Here is a 19,929-nt window from a genome sequence, read left to right on the forward strand (position 1 = left end):
CATTGTCCTGCGGAGGAAAAGTTTTTGCAAGTGTTAAGTTACAAATAGTATATTACTTCTTTTGAACTCTCTTCACCCCAACATTCACTCTTCTTTTCTGAAAACCTCTACAAATCTTCACCTTCGCCACCACAAGATAATGATCAGACATCCCTCCAGTTGCTCCTCTCAGCACATTAATATCCAAAAGTCTCTTTCGCGCGCCTATCAATTAACACGTAATCCAATAACGTTCTCTGGCTATCTCTCCTACTTACATACGTATACTTATGTATATCTCTCTTCTTAAACCAGGTATTCCCAATCACCAGTCCTTTTTCAGCACGCAAATCTACAGGCTCTTCACCATTTCCATTTACAACACTGAACACCCCATGTACACCAATTATTCCCTCAACTGCCACATTACTCACCTTTGCATTCAAATCACCCATCACTATAACCCGGTCTCGTGCATCAAAACTACTAACACGCTCACTCAGCTGCTTCCAAAACTCTTGCCTCTCATGGTGTTTCTTCTCATGCCCAGGTGCATATGCACCAGTAATCACCCATCTCTCTCCATCCACTTTCAGTTTTACCCATATCAATCTAGAGTTTACTTTCTTACACTCTACAACATACTCCCACCGGACCAGTTGTGATGTGTTAACTAGCACCCATGATTCATATATTATTTTTTTTTTTATTATACTTTGTCGCTGTCTCCCGCGTTTGCGAGGTAGCGCAAGGAAACAGACGAAAGAAATGCCCCCCCCCCCCCATACACATGTATATACATAGGTCCACACACGCAAATATACATACCTACACAGCTTTCCATGGTTTACCCCAGACGCTTCACATGCCTTGATTCAATCCACTGACAGCACGTCAACCCCGGTATACCGCATCGCTCCAATTCACTCTATTCCTTGCCCTCCTTTCACCCTCCTGCATGTTCAGGCCCCGATCACACAAAATCTTTTTCATTCCATCTTTCCACCTCCAATTTGGTCTCCCTCTTCTCCTCGTTCCCTCCACCTCCGACACATATATCCTCTTGGTCAATCTTTCCTCACTCATTCTCTCCATGTGCCCAAACCACTTCAAAACACCCTCTTCTGCTCTCTCAACCACGCTCTTTTTATTTCCACACATCTCTCTTACCCTTACGTTACTCACTCGATCAAACCACCTCACACCACACATTGTCCTCAAACATCTCATTTCCAGCACATCCATCCTCCTGCGCACAACTCTATCCATAGCCCACGCCTCGCAACCATACAACATTGTTGGAACCACTATTCCTTCAAACATACCCATTTTTGCTTTCCGAGATAATGTTCTCGACTTCCACACATTCTTCAAGGCCCACTATAACTGGCCGACTGAATGATTATCTCTTTGGTAACCTCGGGCACATAGATATAGTCTCATATGGGTAGGCGTCTCCTCACTCGCCTGATTACAAACTCGTTGGGCGTACTCAGTTACCATCTCGCTGGGATAAGACAGCTTGGTTTTGTACCGTTAAATTTTTCCCATCTAAATATCTTAATTCTCCTCCAGGTTTAACGTAATCTAGTTGATGATCATCTCATGTCAGGGTTGTCTTGTCTCCCTCATGAACATTATATATATTTTGACTTTTTTCATATTTATTACAGCTACATTAGCCTTCACACAGTCTTCTTTCAGTTAACATACAGATGACGTGTCCATTAGCAGTATACACTTTTATTTTTCCTTTCTTGTGTAGAATAACATGATAATATCCTTTCTTGTAGAACTCAGTTACCGTCACTGTGGCTCCTTCAGGTGGGTGGTGTCTGGGTGTCGAGTTGTTCAGCTGAGCGTGCAGGCGGCGCTGGAGGCTTCCCATGGTGGCCATGAGCACGTCCAGCACAGCATTACGCTTCACAATAAGGTCAGCTCCTGACAAGTAATTTATGCTTGAATTTTGTTCAGGAAGTTTGGCTGCTTGATTAGAATATCCCGCAAGGTCGAAACCGAGCTTAAGCAACTTAACATCATGAGTTAACTTTCGTCTTTGTGGCTATGGTAATTTTTGGCTTAAGCTTCAGAAGAATTTAGAATTAACAGGGAAAGATAATTACCAGGGAAAAATGGTACACCATGCTGAACCCAACTTGCAGATTTATATTATCCCGGCCTTTCAAGGTGAATTTAGTGAAGCTGAATCTATTTCATTTTGTATAACTAGTTACAAGTAGCCCAAAGCAAAGTTAAAAGGCTTAGGCACAGTATTTATCTGTCTAAGAATGAAAGTCCAGATTCTTGTTTTGATACGTCGTGGCGTATGATATCAATCATGGCGTAGACATGAGATATGGATAGCTATTGCAACCAACAGCAACACCGTATTATCTCGTGACGTATCTCTTTGTCATAGATTTTCCAGTGTGAAAGATTGCTTTCCCAGTGTTGTTATTTCAAGGTCATAATATGACTTTACTACGACTGTATCATAATTATAATTAGTATCTAGAAAGCTCAATGAAAAGGTATTATTTCTGGAGAGGGTAGGATATACCAAGCCGATACAGGAGAAATTATAGATAAGGAATTAAGTTCACATTTGCTGGAGTGATCGATTTTGTGGTATTTGTAAAGCTTCGGTAATACCTTATTCAGCGCTCATAACCTTGAAGACGATATCTAAAAACTTAAAACTAATTGCTTAGAATTTTGGCTTCCTTGAAATGATTTCTAATTAAAAAAATTGGGGTATTTTTGCAAATAAACCAAGTACAGTGATCATACTCTGTTTTGGCAGTTGTTACCGTAACATTTGCTACACAGTGATTTTGATAATTATCAAAAATATATAACCGACAAAATGAACTAAGCTTATCAAACTAGTACTTATTGTAGTTGGGTACTTATTGTAACTGGGAACTGTTTGATCAGTATTAAACCAACAGTTATTTTTGCAAAATTTGTCAATAACATATGTTATTTATTTTTTTCTGTTTACACATTTCCAAGGTTTTCAGGTGGGTGTGCGTCAGGCCTCCATAATTTTTGAATGCAGAGCAAAAACATGCCTAGGATAACAGTTAGGATTGGTTTATGGTAGAAAATCGAGAATCCATTGTCTGTGTCGGCAGACAGCCGGCGTGAGTTCCGGGTCACGTCCCTCGGCAGGTTTTTTGATGAATCAGATATTACAAATGTGACATGATAACTAGATCAGATACCATTTTGCGTTCTTAATCTGTATGTTAACAAGGTTATTCATAGATAAATGTGGCTTCAAATACAAAGAGTTTGCACAGCGATACAGTTGATGATTTTCAATATAGCTAGCACACATGAACTTTTTATCTTGCCCCTTGATGCAGCAGACCACGGCACTAGTCTGCATAATTTTTCAAAATGATAATGTGAAATACGACTACAGGGGGTGCAAACTTCGTGTAACCAAGGGCTTCATCATTTGATTCCTCCATAACGATGGATCTGCAAGGCTGTATGCCATTACCTCGTACTTACCCTCATAAAAATAAATCCAGAACACATCTACGTCTTGAGGGGCCACACTGTGTTATCCTCACAAGCATCCTTTATGTAGGGATAAATCCAGAACACATCTACGTCTTGAGGAGCCACACTCATTTTGGGGGCAGTTGTGTAAGATTTTACAAGCCTGTAGCAAAGCTTTTGACTGCAATGGTTATAAGAGTAAATCTTCAACTTTTCCGGGGAAAAAAAAGTTGAAGTTTGCTTTAGAAGCAGTATTCCAGAAGGAATAAATAAATAAAGAATGTATATAAAGGAGTGTCAGTCTCTTTATAGTACCAGAAAAGCCATTTATTCACATTTTAGATAAAAAAAATTCTAATCGTATTATTTTGTATTACATTTTGTTTAATCATGTTTAATTCAGGATCGTTTGCATATTTGTTTTCTATACTGATACAGTCTTTCTATCAGCCTGACAAGATTTATTCGACCATTTTTATACATTTCTAGTGTATTAAAGTGAGGGATTTTAGCCATCTATCTGCCCCATCCTCCGGAAAGTATTCATGTATATTGTTAATGACTTTAACCGCCAAAAGTTAAAAAGCTAAAATCTGCATCATGCGTTAAAACAGAAATTATATAAGGTGTGGATTATAATGGATTTCAGTGGCGTATAGGTTAGTGTTGCTGGCTGTAACGCATGTGACGGGCCTCGCGATGTCAATCGAATTCTGGTTGTGTACCAGCCTGTTTACCGTCGACCCAATTCTTAGAACTTCCTTTAGGGGCTGGTCAGTAAATTGGGTTCTTGGCTTAGGCAAGGGTATAGGTATGTAGAAATAACGTTAATGAGATGGCTTTGATGAGGACATTCAGTTGCCTTTGACGCCTCTGCTAACATTAGAGAAAAGGAACCAAGAAAGACCTATGTTGTTATAACCCTATTATATTGACCATCATATGCCAGTGCAGTAGCGTAGGGATGGAGTGGACCTATGTTGTTATAACCCTAATATTTTTACCATCATATACCAGTGCAGTAGCGTAGGGATGGAGTGGACCTATGTTGTTATAACCCTAATATATTGACCATCCTATACCAGTGCAGTAGCTTAGGGGTGGCGTGATTCAGTGTAAGGGCCGTATTGCAGGGTCTGGCGGTAGTTTGGCAACTGATGACGAGTGAGGCGTGGCGTCTCCACCTACTGCCATCCCTACTGGACGCTGAACGCGCCACCCCCACCTCCTCCCTGCCTTTCGTTATGGTCGTAAGTAGTCTCTCCATGTTGAAGATTTCTTGGTGTAAGTTTTTCGTGCATCACAGAGAAGGAAATAGCAGGTGGTGTTTACAAAACTAACATCTCAGTTATCTCAGGTTATCAGTACATTATGTAAAACCTTAGCTAAATCCCGGATTGTCTATGTAAAACAAACTATGGCATTGATAAGTATGTTTGTGTTTGTATTTGTTTGTTTTTTCACTTCAGGGAAGGACTTTTACACTCGTGTGGCGCCATCTCGAACATTTACTATATTTCCTAAATTCCTGTTTGCTGTCTGCATGCTTGTCATTTCATTCCATTCGTTCACCACTTATGTTGTAAAAGTATTTTTTTTCTTAAAGTATTTTTTTTTTTTTTTTTTACAAATCTCTTGTTTAATTTCATGTTATGTTCTCTGGTTGTTCTGTCCCTACATCTCTCGGAGAATTAATCACTAAGTCATCGATGATTTGAAAACAAAAAGATTTGTATTTAGGTCAACCCTCACTGTACTGTCTTTCAAGATGGGTAAATTTAAAAACCAGCCTTTCTCTGTAACGTAGATGTCTTAATTCTTGTACAGTCTTTGTTGCTGTCCTCTGGACCTTCTCCATCAGCTCTTTGTACTTTTTTTACGTGCGATGACCAAACTTGAGAAGCATTTCTTGCGTAGTTTTAGCCCTTCGTATGACGGTGAACAACTTGCTGAGTATTTCATCACCCATGAACCTGAGCGCTATCCTAATATTTGCTTGCACAAAGTTGGTCACCATGACTATTATACAAAGGTGTGACTCCGGTGACATGTCAGGGATATTGTCGACTTCTATCCTCGTATCTTTACCATTCCTTCGGGTTGAACTTCATGGACTGTCCATACATCTTTCGAGTTTGTCAGGGTCCCCTTGATGGGTAGATGGCTTGTGTGTTCTTAGATCACCAGAAGGCTTTTCGACAGTCCCGAACAGATGGTTCTTTAAAAGAAAATTAGATGTTTAAGGAAGGCATAAGAAATAGACTCCATCGAAGGGTCGAAAAGTTCACGGGGAAAATGAAACACGATAAGTTTCCAAGTGCACTTTTGTGTAATAATCATATCATCAGGGGAGAACACAAGAGACGGGGATACAGAAACACGAGTAACCAATGATTGATCAGAGTGACGGATGGTGATGTCCGTTAGGGCTAGGCCTGGGCCCACTGTTGTTTCCTGTTCACATAATTGACGTGGTAGAAGGACTTGATTCATACCTCGGTTTGCAAATGGTGTTATAGAAATACGAGAGAAGTATAAAGAACTGTTTAGGATTGCGACAACGGACGAAAATGAAAAGTTGAGGGAGAGTTAAAAGAATGTGAATCTGCCGCGTCAACAGCTGCAGACGGAGGCTGCTGCGCTGGGCCTGCTGGAGAGCCTGGCGTTCCATGAGGAGTCGGCCGTGGCGCTGGAAGGCCTGGTGCTCGACCTGATCGACTACTGTGTGCGGCAGTTGACCCGCCTGGCTACCCACGCCCACACACACCCAGACCGCCCACTCTATGACCCTGGACAGGCTTCCCACACACTTACAGGTGAGAGACTTCAGGGTGAGATTGAGAGATCGGGGAAGGAGACAGAGGGGCGGGGAGATGTAAATTTTTTACATTTTTTTTTCCTTTTACAGGTTCTACAGTACAGAATATGCTTCGTGCGAGGGTACGACCATATTTTAATGGGAATTAGAATCCTTTTATGTTAGAAGAATATTAACTACATTACGTTGGATCAGATACTGATTATTATACCAGTTTTCTTTATCAAGTAGATAGTCATCGTTTAACGATACGTGTACATGATTTTTGTCGGTCATTTGTCCATAGTTTTCGACCAGCTGACCGTATTGGTTGCCTGTTCTGCTTCTGTTGTGCTTGAGGTTGACGTGAGTTAAGTGAGGTTGTCCTGACACAGGTGCCGGGGTTGGGCGGAGTGAGGGAGCGGCCACCAGCCAGCAGGAGCCTGACGGCGTCGCTAACGAGGTGAGGCGGGAGGAGCGGCGGGTGGGCATGGTGCTGGGGTGCCGGGCTGTATCGGTCATCCAGCTGTTAGCCAGCTGTCGAGAGCGGCTCCCGCTGTGTGCCACGACCCGGTTGATGCACACCCATGACGTGCCGCAGCTGCTGGCTTCCCTGCTGTACTTGGCGCCGTGGAGGACGGAACAGCAAGTGGGGGAGGAGCAGCTGGTGTTTGAAGATGGGGTGTGGGCGGGCCAGCGTGGGGCGCTGAGCCGCAGCGAGTGCCAGGCCTGGGCCACCCTCCACACCCTCCTGATGGACCGCGAGACGCTGGCAATGTACGAGGTCAGCAGCGGGCGGCGGGCCGCATTGCTCAAGCTGCGGGGCCGCCTGAACGACGCAGCCCTGGCCCAGATGCCGGCCCTGGAGCCGCTGGCCCGTTGGCTGGCCGCCCTGGCCCTTACTGCCCCCCAGCAGGCTCGACCTCCGCCCCTGGTCACCACCGTCGCCCAGGTCTGTATCTAAGAATGTTGGAGATACATATACACGTTCGAGCCCCCGTGGTGTAGAGGGTAACGTTACTGACCATGAGTCAGCACGTGCCAGGCCGGGGTGGGACACGCATGGGTTTGAATCTTGAGCTTGGTGGTTAGCCCACACCCATCCTAGGTTTTCATTCTCCCCCTGGGGCTGGTCGGTTCATGGGCACCTGCCTTGGGCTGGTTTGTGTGTGTGTGTTTGTGTATGTGTGTGTGTGTGTGTGTGTGTGTGTGTGTGTACACATACAGGAGTAAAGACATGGTACATATGTACAAGGTTATAGAAGACGGGGCCACACAAGTGTAGGATTCCCCTCCTGGTAACTCACAAGTAGTAGTCTCACGGGACGTTCGCTCACTCATGAAGGCACCAGCCACGGGCATTATGCTCACAACACCGTCCGCCGGTTCGAACGCGGGCCTGTGACACTCTTGGGTTAACGACACTTACCGCTACACCACGGAGGCGCATGTATCCAAATATTGCCCAGATGATAATGTCAACATTCCCCTCCAGGACGTAGTGTGCCCAGTTTTCTTATCTTAGACAAAGGTTTGAGGTTGGTTCCCTCTGTTGACAGCTGGAGGGCCGGGTAGCGGGGGTGTGGGAGGGGCGTTGGGGCCAGCTGGCCGACGTGCTAGCACCTAGGTTCCTTGCGCCCACCACCGACTTCCTCCGCACCCTTGCCACCAACATGGCCGCCGCGTGGGACCTCGAAGCACTGGAAGCCCTGCTGCCAGACACCCCCACCTGTGCCACCTGCGGCAGTCCAGCCGGTCGCAGGTGCTCACGATGCCGCATACATTGGTACTGCCGCAGGTTAGTGGCTTGGCTCTGTTGCACTGATGTTTCCGAGAAAAGAATATATATATATATATATATATATATATATATATATATATATATATATATATATATATATATATATATATATATACATATATATATATATATATATGTACAAAGGCAAAGGGGATAAGAGTGAGTGCTCAAATTACAGAGGTATAAGTTTGTTGAGTATTCCTGGTAAATTATATGGGAGGGTATTGATTGAGAGGGTGAAGGCATGTACAGAGCATCAGATTGGGGAAGAGCAGTGTGGTTTCAGAAGTGGGAGAGGATGTGTGGATCAGGTGTTTGCTTTGAAGAATGTATGTGAGAAATACTTAGAAAAGCAAATGGATTTGTATGTAGCATTTATGGATCTGGAGAAGGCATATGATAGAGTTGATAGAGATGCTCTGTGGAAGGTATTAAGAATATATGGTGTGGGAGGCAAGTTGTTAGAAGCAGTGAAAAGTTTTTATCGAGGATGTAAGGCATGTGTACGTGTAGGAAGAGAGGAAAGTGATTGGTTCTCAGTGAATGTAGGTTTGCGGCAGGGGTGTGTGATGTCTCCATGGTTGTTTAATTTGTTTATGGATGGGGTTGTTAGGGAGGTAAATGCAAGAGTCTTGGAAAGAGGGGCAAGTATGAGGTCTGTTGGGGATGAGAGAGCTTGGGAAGTGAGTCAGTTGTTGTTCGCTGATGATACAGCGCTGGTGGCGGATTCATGTGAGAAACTGCAGAAGCTGGTGACGGAGTTTGGTAAAGTGTGTGGAAGAAGAAAGTTAAGAGTAAATGTGAATAAGAGCAAGGTTATTAGGTACAGTAGGGTTGAGGGTCAAGTCAATTGGGAGGTGAGTTTGAATGGAGAAAAACTGGAGGAAGTGAAGTGTTTTAGATATCTGGGAGTGGATCTGGCAGCGGATGGAACCATGGAAGCGGAAGTGGATCATAGGGTGGGGGAGGGGGCGAAAATTTTGGGAGCCTTGAAAAATGTGTGGAAGTCGAGAACATTATCCCGGAAAGCAAAAATGGGTATGTTTGAAGGAATAGTAGTTCCAACAATGTTGTATGGTTGCGAGGCGTGGGCTATGGATAGAGTTGTGCGCAGGAGGATGGATGTGCTGGAAATGAGATGTTTGAGGACAATGTGTGGTGTGAGGTGGTTTGATCGAGTAAGTAACGTAAGGGTAAGAGAGATGTGTGGAAATAAAAAGAGCGTGGTTGAGAGAGCAGAAGAGGGTGTTTTGAAATGGTTTGGGCACATGGAGAGAATGAGTGAGGAAAGATTGACCAAGAGGATATATGTGTCGGAGGTGGAGGGAACGAGGAGAAGAGGGAGACCAAATTGGAGGTGGAAAGATGGAGTGAAAAGGATTTTGTGTGATCGGGGCCTGAACATGCAGGAGGGTGAAAGGAGGGCAAGGAATAGAGTGAATTGGAGCGATGTGGTATACCGGGGTTGACGTGCTGTCAGTGGATTGAATCAAGGCATGTGAAGCGTCCGGGGTAAACCATGGAAAGCTGTGTAGGTATGTATATTTGCGTGTGTGGACGTGTGTATGTACATGTGTATGGGGAGGGTTGGGCCATTTCTTTCGTCTGTTTCCTTGCGCTACCTCGCAAACGCGGGAGACAGCGACAAAGTATAAAAAAAAAAAAAAAAAAAAATATGTGTGTGTGTGTGTGTGTGTGTGTGTATACATCGACGTCCTAGCTTCGTGTCTTCGATTTATATCAACTGACTTTTATATCTCCTTTATGTCTCCCCCTGATGATGTGATTATTACACGAAAGTGCACTTGGGAACTTATCGTGTTTCATTTTCCCCGTGGACTCATAAGAATATCTTGATCACGCGCAAAATTGTGATCCTTTCTATATATATATATATATATATATATATATATATATATATATATATATATATAATTTGTGTGTGTTTTCGGTGCATTACACGTGACAACTGGAGGATGGATGTGAGCTGATGGGGCCTTTCTTCATCTGTTACCGGCGCTACCTCGCTAACGCGAGAAACGGTGATCAAATATGAATGAAAGAGAATCTACGATTTACCAAATTGATTCGCCCTCCTTGGCGGCGACGTCGCGTTGGAAAGAAATGAACAACGGCCTAATTCGCGTACTTTCATTCTGTCTTGTGTACCATACTAAAAACAGTGTTTCCCTTCCAAGTGATAGGGGTAGACCCGCCCCTCACTCCAGCACCTTTACATGTACCTCCCTCACATCACCCTATCCATGAATATATTACATAGCCATAGTGGTGTCGTCACAAACCCTTCGCACAGACCCACCTTCATTATGAACTCTCGCTGGTAGGTAATAGGTAGCCACTGACCAGGGAGGTATTAACAGTACTACTACCTATTACCCTTATTCTTAACTCTAAAGGAGTCCACGTTTCCCTGGAAGTGGAAGTAGTGTCGCCTTGGGCTGCTGGAACCTCTAGGAAAATATGTTTGGAAACACAAGGACAGCTGAGTAGAAATAGCTCTTAGAGTACTTATAACTGAATATATGATTTATTTATTTACTTATATTTTCCTCTTCGCAGTATTTAATGATTTTCTTTTGACTTGTACTGCAGGGAGTGTCAGGTCAAGCACTGGCCAGACCACAAGAAGCTGTGTGACCTCGTAGCCTCTCACCCTACATCCAAGAAATCTTTCATACAGTGAACTCCAAGGCAAGTCATTTCTTTCTTTTTCGTTTTCCCGCAGCTATTCTCTGGTGTATGCACAGGATATAACCTTGGACCTATACATACTTAAGCCCATGTTATTAAACATCGAAATTTACACACTCAGTATTAAAATGTTACGTGTTTGTCCTTCCCATGTTACGTGGAGGGTGAGTTTTGAAATGTTCTGCAAATAGATGGCGTTGGTGCCAGTGTAGAGATACCGTGGGTAAGGAATTTATAATATGGCTTTAGGATGTACGGCCGACGCCTCACCGATACACCGCATGAACAGTAGTATTAACAAATGGACACAAATTCTGACTTCCAGTAATTCACTGACTTATTCAAAAAGTGTGTTCGACGACTGACGCGGGACTTACCATGTACGAGTAATATGGCGAGTGTAGTGGTAAACAAAACATTGCCTTCGTTGATCTTCGAAAGCTTACCAATAATTTTGTGCCGTAATATGCTGAAGTCATTGCTTATTGCCTTTACTTGAGTTATTACCTGAGAATTGTATCCAAGGAAAACAGCAAACCCGTAGCCGGAGAGGAAGCGCTGATCTCCGTGAGTGGAATGGCTGTAGGCTGTAGCGTTGCGAGTTATGCCACAGTTGTCTTTCAGTAACTATAGTTTTATTTTCTTGCATAAAAATCACATTGTGAAGAAATGTGCATCCCAATGGTGTCAGTGATGTAAGACGCACGCACGCACACACACACACACACACACACACACACACACACATATATATATATATATATATATATATATATATATATATATATATATATATATATATATATATATAAAGTTTTTTTTTTCCAAAAGAAGGAACAGAGAAGGGGGCCAGGTGAGGATATTCCCTCAAAGGCCCAGCCCTCTGTTCTTAACGCTACCTCGCTAATGCGGGAAATGGCGAATAGTATGAAAGAAAAGAAAGATAAAGGTTTTGGTAGGTGACGTGGCATCGAGGTTGGGATGATAAGCAGACGATGTTAACATTTTGTTTACCATGTTGCATTTTCACCACATCGCGGGTGAGTTTTATCACTGTTTCATTCATGGAGGCAATACAGTTGTGCATTTAATTAATAACTTAATTAGGCAGCGAGATCTACTGAATGCGACTTGCTACCTCCATTCAAAACCCTGGATATGGATCCATACCACACTATACATAAACGTTTCAACTGATGTAATTTCCTCACGGTTGTACATGGTTTATTCTTATTGTGTCTTGAGTTTTGTCGTTGAATAAGTAACCATTCCTTTCCGTCACTTTTGCTTTCTTATCCCTTTGAAAAACCAAGATCGACTGTTACATGAGATGTATGATAAACGAAGGGCATTTTAGCCAAAAATCTTGGATCGACGAGTATATATATATATATATATATATATATATATATATATATATATATATATATATCTTTTTCTTTCATACTATTTGCCATTTACCGCGTTAGCGAGGTAGCGTTAAGAACAGAGGACTGGGTCTTTGAGGGAATATCCTCACCTGGCCCTCTTCTCTGTTCCTTCTTTTGGGAAAGAAAAAAAAAGAGGGGAGGATTTCTAGCCCCCCGCTTCTTTCCCTTTTAGTCGCCTTCTACGACACGCAGGGAATACGTGGGAAGTATTCTTTCTCCCCTATCCCCAGGTATATATATATATATATATATATATATATATATATATATATATATGTGTGTGTGTGTGTGTGTGTGTGTGTGGTGTGACTAGGTTACGCCCGCAGGATGTTACACTGCAAGTGATAATTCACGTTTGGTAAGGCTGTCTGTATCACTGGGAGTACAGGCCTGTCAGACAACTCACATTTCCTTGCTACTTTAGCGATAGGCTCATGGGTCAGCGACGAGATAACGTATTGCATGGAGATATGAAATTGGAATGTCCGTAGTTGATGACTACACTCGTTATCATAAAAGCGAGGACATGTGTCATATTAGGAAGTTTGTGATGCAAGACTCAGGTGTAAGACAGTTAATAAACATGGCCGCTAAATGCAGCCAGCGGGCGAAGAACCTACTATAATACGAGTGTAGGTTGTACAATGTTGATATTATCCATGAAGTTCACTCGGTGTTATTGTGATCGGTATGGCCATAAACTACAGCATATTTTCCCTTGATGAATACCATCTTGCGCGTTTGATTATAACGGATGTCAATACAGTTTGTAGTGGAGTTGGTGAATCAGCTTCGTCAAGGTTTGCCACACAATGTCCAAGTGTCACCGTCAATGTCATCACTGAGTACAAGTGAATGTCTGCAACCCATAAAGCCTGGAATACTGGAGTATATACCGTTTGTGGAGTGAATCGCTTCCCTTAATTTCCTTAATTTCCTAAATTTTGTATATTGAATGTACTCGTCATTTTGTTATATGAGATTTATTATTATTCTTAATACAGATGTAATTCTTATCTTAAAAAGAAAAATTACGACTGACAACCCCCGAGAGCAGGTAGTGTTACGTTAAGAATATAGAATAACAAATGACAATAGATATGAGCCACTTTGGCGACGGTAATAACCCATGGATATAATGGTCTTTTTTGCCTTTGACAGGACCCTTAAAGACACATACCGTCATTATGAGGTAAAGTTTCATATCGTTGTAAGTCTTTTAAGGTAATGGTTTGATAAAGTCTTTCTGCTTCATCCACCACGACCAGTTTTTGTATGGAACATTTTGAATTACTTTACTTTTTTCTAGTCTTTGATGTGCTCGACACTTGGTTTTCCCTATCAGGTTGACGTACCGTATATATTTGCTTCTCTCCGAAGGTACAAAATTGACATTTGTTTTTCCCCATTTCATTGTCTCTGAGGACCAGTAATGAGAATGAAGATAATGATGATAATATTACGCAATACTTTACCGCTTAACCCACCAACGATGTTGGATTTAGGTTACCAATGTAAGCTTTAGCCGTAAGGCTAGTTGTGGATTAGTTTCAATTAATATATATATATATATATATATATATATATATATATATATATATATATATATATATATAATTTTTTTTTCAAACTATTCGCCATTTCCCGCATCAGCAAGGTAGCGTTAAGAACAGAGGACTGGGCCTCTGAGGGAACATCCTCACCTGGCCCCCTTCTCTGTTCCTTCTTTTGGAAAATTAAAAAAAAAAAACAAGATGGGAGGATTTCCAGACCCCCCCCCCCCCCCCCCCCCCCCCCGCTCCCTCCCCTTTTAGTCGCCTTCTACGACACGCAGGGAATACGTGGGAAGTATTCTTTCTCCCCTATCCCCAGGGATATATATATATATATATATATATATATATTCCTATGAGTCCACGGGGAAAATGAAACACGGTAAGTTCCCGGGCCGTGGACTCATAGGAATATACTTGATCACGTGCAGATTTGTGATCCTTTCCAATATATATATATATATATATATATATATATATATATATATATATATATATATATATATATATATATATATATATATATCCCTGGGATAGGAGAGAAAGAATACTTCCCACGTATTCCCTGCGTGTCGTAGAAGGCGACTAAAAGGGGAGGGAGCGGGGGGCTGGAAATCCTCCCCTCTCGTTTTTTTTTTTAATTTTCCAAAAGAAGGAACAGAGAATTGGGCCAGGTGAGGGTATTCCCTCAAAGGCCCAGTCCTCTGTTCTTAACGCTACCTCGCTAATGCGGGAAATGGCGAATAGTTTGAAAGAAGAAAAAAAAAAGAAAATATATATATATATATATATATATATATATATATATATATATATATATATATATATATATATATACATATTCGCCATTTTCCGCGTTAGCGAGGTAGCATTAAGAACAGAGAACTGAGCCTAAGAGGGAAAATCCTCTCTTGCTCCCCTTTCTCTGTTTCGTATTTTGGAAAAGTAAAAACTGGAGGGGAATATTTCCAGCCCACCGCTCCCTCTCCTTTTCGTCGCCTTTTACGACAAGCAGGGAATAAGTGGGATATATTGTGTCTCCCATATATATATATATATATATATATATATGGTTTAAAAAGCGAGATATACATAAGTATACTTATGTAAGTAGGAGAGATGGCCAGAGAGCGTTATTGGATTACGTGTTAATTGACAGGCGTGCGAAAGAGAGACTTTTGGATGTTAATGTGCTGAGAGGTGCAACTGGAGGGATGTCTGATCATTATCTTGTGGAGGCTAAGGTGAAGATTAGTATGGGTTTTCAGAAAAGAGGAGTGAATGTTGGGGTGAAGAAGGTGGTGAGAGTAAGTGAGCTTGGGAAGGAGACCTGTGTGGGGAAGTACCAGGAGAGACTGTGTACAGAATGGAAAAAGGTGAGAACAATGGAAGTAAGGGGAGTGGGGGAGGAATGGGATGTATTTAGAGAATCAGTGATGGATTGCGCAAAAGATGCTTGTGGCATGAGAAGAGTGGGAGGTGGGCTGTTTAGAAAGGGTAGTGAGTGGTGGGATGAAGAAGTAAGAGTATTAGTGAAAGAGAAGAGAGAGGCATTTGGACGATTTTTGCAGGGAAAAAATGCAATTGAGTGCGAGAAGTATAAAAGAAAGAGACAGGAGGTCAAGAGAAAGGTGCAAGAGGTGAAAAAAAGGGCAAATGAGAGTTGGGGTGAGAGACTATCAGTAAATTTTAGGGAGAATAAAAAGATGTTCTGGAAGGAGGTAAATAGGGTGCGTAAGACAAGGGAGCAAATGGGAACTTCAGTGAAGGGCGTAAATGGGGAGGTGATAACAAGTAGCGGTGATGTGAGAAGGAGATGGAATGAGTATTTTGAAGGTTTGTTGAATGTGTCTGATGACAGAGTGGCAGATATAGGGTGTTTTGGTCGAGGTGGTGTGCAAAGTGAGAGGGTTAGGGAAAATGATTTGGTAAACAGAGAAGAGGTAGTAAAAGCTTTGCGGAAGATGAAAGCCGGCAAGGCAGCAGGTTTGGATGGTATTGCAGTGGAATTTATTAAAAAAGGGGGTGACTGTATTGTTGACTGGTTGGTAAGGTTATTTAATGTATGTATGACTCATGGTGAGGTGCCTGAGGATTGGCGGAATGCGTGCATAGTGCCATTGTACAAAGGCAAAGGGGATAAGAGTGAGTGCTCAAATTACAGAGGTATAAGTTTGTTGAGTATTCCTGGTAAGTTATATGGGAGGGTATTGATTGAGAGGGTGAAGGCATGTACAGAGCATCAGATTGGGGAAGAGCAGTGCGGTTTCAGAAGTGGTAGAGGATGTGTGGATCAGGTGTTTGCTTTGAAGAATGTATGTGAGAAATACTTAGAAAAGCAAATGGATTTGTATGTAGCATTTATGGATCTGGAGAAGGCATATGATAGAGTTGATAGAGATGCTCTGTGGAAGGTATTAAGAATATATGGTGTGGGAGGCAAGTTGTTAGAAGCAGTGAAAAGTTTTTATCGAGGATGTAAGGCATGTGTACGTGTAGGAAGAGAGGAAAGTGATTGGTTCTCAGTGAATGTAGGTTTGCGGCAGGGGTGTGTGATGTCTCCATGGTTGTTTAATTTGTTTATGGATGGGGTTGTTAGGGAGGTAAATGCAAGAGTCCTGGAAAGAGGGGCAAGTATGAAGTCTGTTGGGGATGAGAGAGCTTGGGAAGTGAGTCAGTTGTTGTTCGCTGATGATACAGCGCTGGTGGCTGATTCATGTGAGAAACTGCAGAAGCTGGTGACTGAGTTTGGTAAAGTGTGTGGAAGAAGAAAGTTAAGAGTAAATGTGAATAAGAGCAAGGTTATTAGGTACAGTAGGGGTGAGGGTCAAGTTAATTGGGAGGTGAGTTTGAATGGAGAAAAACTGGAGGAAGTGAAGTGTTTTAGATATCTGGGAGTGGATCTGTCAGTGGATGGAACCATGGAAGCGGAAGTGGATCATAGGGTGGGGGAGGGGGCGAAAATTTTGGGAGCCTTGAAAAATGTGTGGAAGTCGAGAACATTATCTCGGAAAGCAAAAATGGGTATGTTTGAAGGAATAGTGGTTCCAACAATGTTGTATGGTTGCGAGGCGTGGGCTATGGATAGAGATGTGCACAGGAGGATGGATGTGCTGGAAATGAGATGTTTGAGGAAAATGTGTGGTGTGAGGTGGTTTGATCGAGTAAGTAACGTAAGGGTAAGAGAGATGTGTGGAAATAAAAAGAGCGTGGTTGAGAGAGCAGAAGAGGGTGTTTTGAAATGGTTTGGGCACATGGAGAGAATGAGTGAGGAAAGATTGACCAAGAGGATATATGTGTCGGAGGTGGAGGGAACGAGGAGAAGAGGGAGACCAAATTGGAGGTGGAAAGATGGAGTGAAAAAGATTTTGTGTGATCGGGGCCTGAACATGCAGGAGGGTGAAAGGAGGGCAAGGAATAGAGTGAATTGGAGCGATGTGGTATACCGGGGTTGACGTGCTGTCAGTGGATTGAATCAAGGCATGTGAAGCGTCTGGGGTAAACCATGGAAAGCTGTGTAGGTATGTATATTTGCGTGTGTGGACGTGTGTATGTACATGTGTATGGGGGGGGGGGGCATTTCTTTCGTCTGTTTCCTTGCGCTACCTCGCAAACGCGGGAGACAGCGACAAAGTAAAAAAAAAAAAAAAAAAAAAAAATATATATATATATATATATATATATATATATATATATATATATATATATATATATATACGTATATATACGTATCTAGACGTATCTAGGACCACTTGTTTATCAAGTTAATTATGTTCTGAGTTAGATTACAAAGATTTCTTACATGAAGACTTTCATTAACTGTTTTTTTTCTCAAGTTCTTTAGAATACTTGAGTTAAGAAACGTATCTCATTGAAAAAAAAAAAGTATCACTATTAACATAATTTCACAAAGAAGGTTTGGGAATATGAAGAGCTATTTTTTTCACAGCCAGTGAGATTTTACGACCAGTTAATGAAGAACATAGTGAACAGTTCTTCGTAGGATGTAGCTACAGAACAACCAGAGGCCATGACGTGGAAGTAAGGAAACTGTAGAAAAATAAGAGATGTAAGGAAGTACATTTATATCATGAATAGTGGATGAATGGAATGAACTGAGAAATGAGGACAGTAGTTGCAGACAGGATATTGGAATTTGATAAAAGGAATTGAACGATGATAGAGATGGCTCAAGAGATGGGACCCACCACGAGACTTCCCTCACAGTGGACGAAATCGGTACTTGACACACCGGCTCTGTAGCTGAAGACGCCATCAACACCAGCAGTACAGCTACAGTCATATCTTGCCTGATTTGATCTCACGATGATGATTCGCTGATTGTGTGGGGGCTTTGGCTTTATATTGCCTGGGGGCTATAGGCTTACTTTTAGGGGCTTTCCTGGAAAAAAAAATTTTGTCTGGGGTTTTCTGTTGATCAACTTGCCAGGGTCGTTGAAAGGCCGTCAGCCAACCGGAAAATCTTGAGCATTTCTCCTAGGCGTTAAGGATGTTTCCCAGACCACATACACTCCCACTGTGTCTGTGGCCAGAGCCAATCTGTGTGTTAATGCCCATCATATCGCATATTTGTGTCCTTGTGTGTGTAATATGGGAGTATAATGCTCTTATGGTTGCATAATGCTGGTATGGTGGCATAATGCTCGTATGGTAGCATAATGCCCTTATGGTAGCATAATGCTGGTATGGTGGCATAATGCTCATATGATAGCATAAAGCTCGCATGATAGCATAAAGCTCGAATGATAGCATGATGCTCGTATGGTCGCATAATGCTCAGATAACTCCACACCACTGGTAAGTGTGTCATCATTACCACACCCGTTTCTTATTGACGCTATGGGTGTCGCCTGGTAACCAAGTCAGACTAGCTAAACTTGAGTGATGTTAATCTCTGTGGAGAAGCCGATGCCACGGGACGATCCGCCAGGACACGAGACTCGTTGTGGACTTGAGCATAACCTCGACTGAGCTGGTGTTTGACTCCGCCCTTCCGTCTCCACTTTCAGAATCAATGTAACTGCGCAAACCTTGTGGAGGATATAGTGGAGGCCAGAGTCGACCTCGTGGACACAGCTAGACTTGAGATCACTTGATTTCTGTACGTTAACGTATGTGGACGAGCTTGGCTGTATTTCTTATCATGCCTGCTGTCTTATCTAACGGCCTTTTATCATTATCAAATTGCGGCGCCCATTCCAGGAATCTGTATCCTCTTGTAGATTGTACGTTCGCCCCTAATCGTACGCCAAATGGAAAGGTTCTTGTATTTCTAGCTGGCATTTCGTCAATAGGTACTGGAGATCTTTTACATTGTCTTGTTATCCAAGGTTGTACAGATGGAATTCCGGATTCAACAAAGCACAAAATCGTACTGGTGTTACTTTTAGCACCAAGGACACATTTTACCAACTTATATTGTCTAGTTTTTCATAGGATTTTTGGTAAAATACTTTTACTTTGGAGGCGCCAGTCATGGACAGAAGTCCTCATCAAGGCCGGATCTCAATTGAAATATAGAGAGGTTAATGAAAGGAAAGAAGAAGACACGAAGGAAAGTATTTAGGTCTTTTGCAGGAAGGGAAAAACTAGTATTTTAAAAAGTGCTAGGTAAAGTCTATTCCTTGCACGCCTTTCACCCTCCTGCATGTTCAGGTGTAGGGAGAGAAAGAGTTATCAAAACGGCCCACCCTTGTGTTGTCGCAAAGCTTGCCGAGTATTGCGTGGTCTAGCGTGGTCTAGCTAGTGGTAGGAGCATACCGGCAGCCAGTTCTAGGATACAAAAGCCAAATTGATACCTATAGAAGAGAGAAAGTGAAAGAATAACGCGGTGTAGGGCATGTGGGTCAAGTTTTGAAGTTAGCCTGGAAGAGTTTATTGGTCTTGCCTCTTTTGACTCGACTCTGTCAAGTAAGGATACAGAACTAAAACCACCCCAGATGTCAGAGCAGCACTCTATATCAGGACGAATCATTCCTTTGTATTGACGGAGCAACTGTTCAGAAGAAAGAAATTTCGAAATCTGAATAGGACACCCAGTTTTTTAGATGCAGACCTAGCTATTTCCTTAATATAGGGTTTCCAGGATAGGGTCGATAATACAGTAAGAACAAGTATGTTCAT

The 19,929-nt window shown here is 42.3% G+C and overlaps 1 protein-coding gene across 1 annotated transcript in view; it reads left to right on the plus strand.

Annotated features, from left to right (window-relative positions):
* Zmynd10 (zinc finger MYND-type containing 10) overlaps positions 1–19,929 on the plus strand; it is a 34,959-nt gene that overhangs the window by 2,316 nt on the left and 12,714 nt on the right. Inside the window, exons 2-7 of the mRNA XM_071691484.1 lie at positions 1,804–1,912; positions 4,626–4,742; positions 6,113–6,308; positions 6,685–7,241; positions 7,849–8,087; positions 10,704–10,806. Coding sequence (XP_071547585.1) covers positions 1,804–1,912; positions 4,626–4,742; positions 6,113–6,308; positions 6,685–7,241; positions 7,849–8,087; positions 10,704–10,794 — 1,309 coding nt within the window. The 3' untranslated portion in view covers positions 10,795–10,806. The remainder of the gene's footprint in view (positions 1–1,803; positions 1,913–4,625; positions 4,743–6,112; positions 6,309–6,684; positions 7,242–7,848; positions 8,088–10,703; positions 10,807–19,929) is intronic.

The sequence above is a fragment of the Panulirus ornatus genome, chromosome 50, assembly GCF_036320965.1.
Source record: "Panulirus ornatus isolate Po-2019 chromosome 50, ASM3632096v1, whole genome shotgun sequence".
NCBI lineage: Eukaryota > Metazoa > Arthropoda > Malacostraca > Decapoda > Palinuridae > Panulirus > Panulirus ornatus.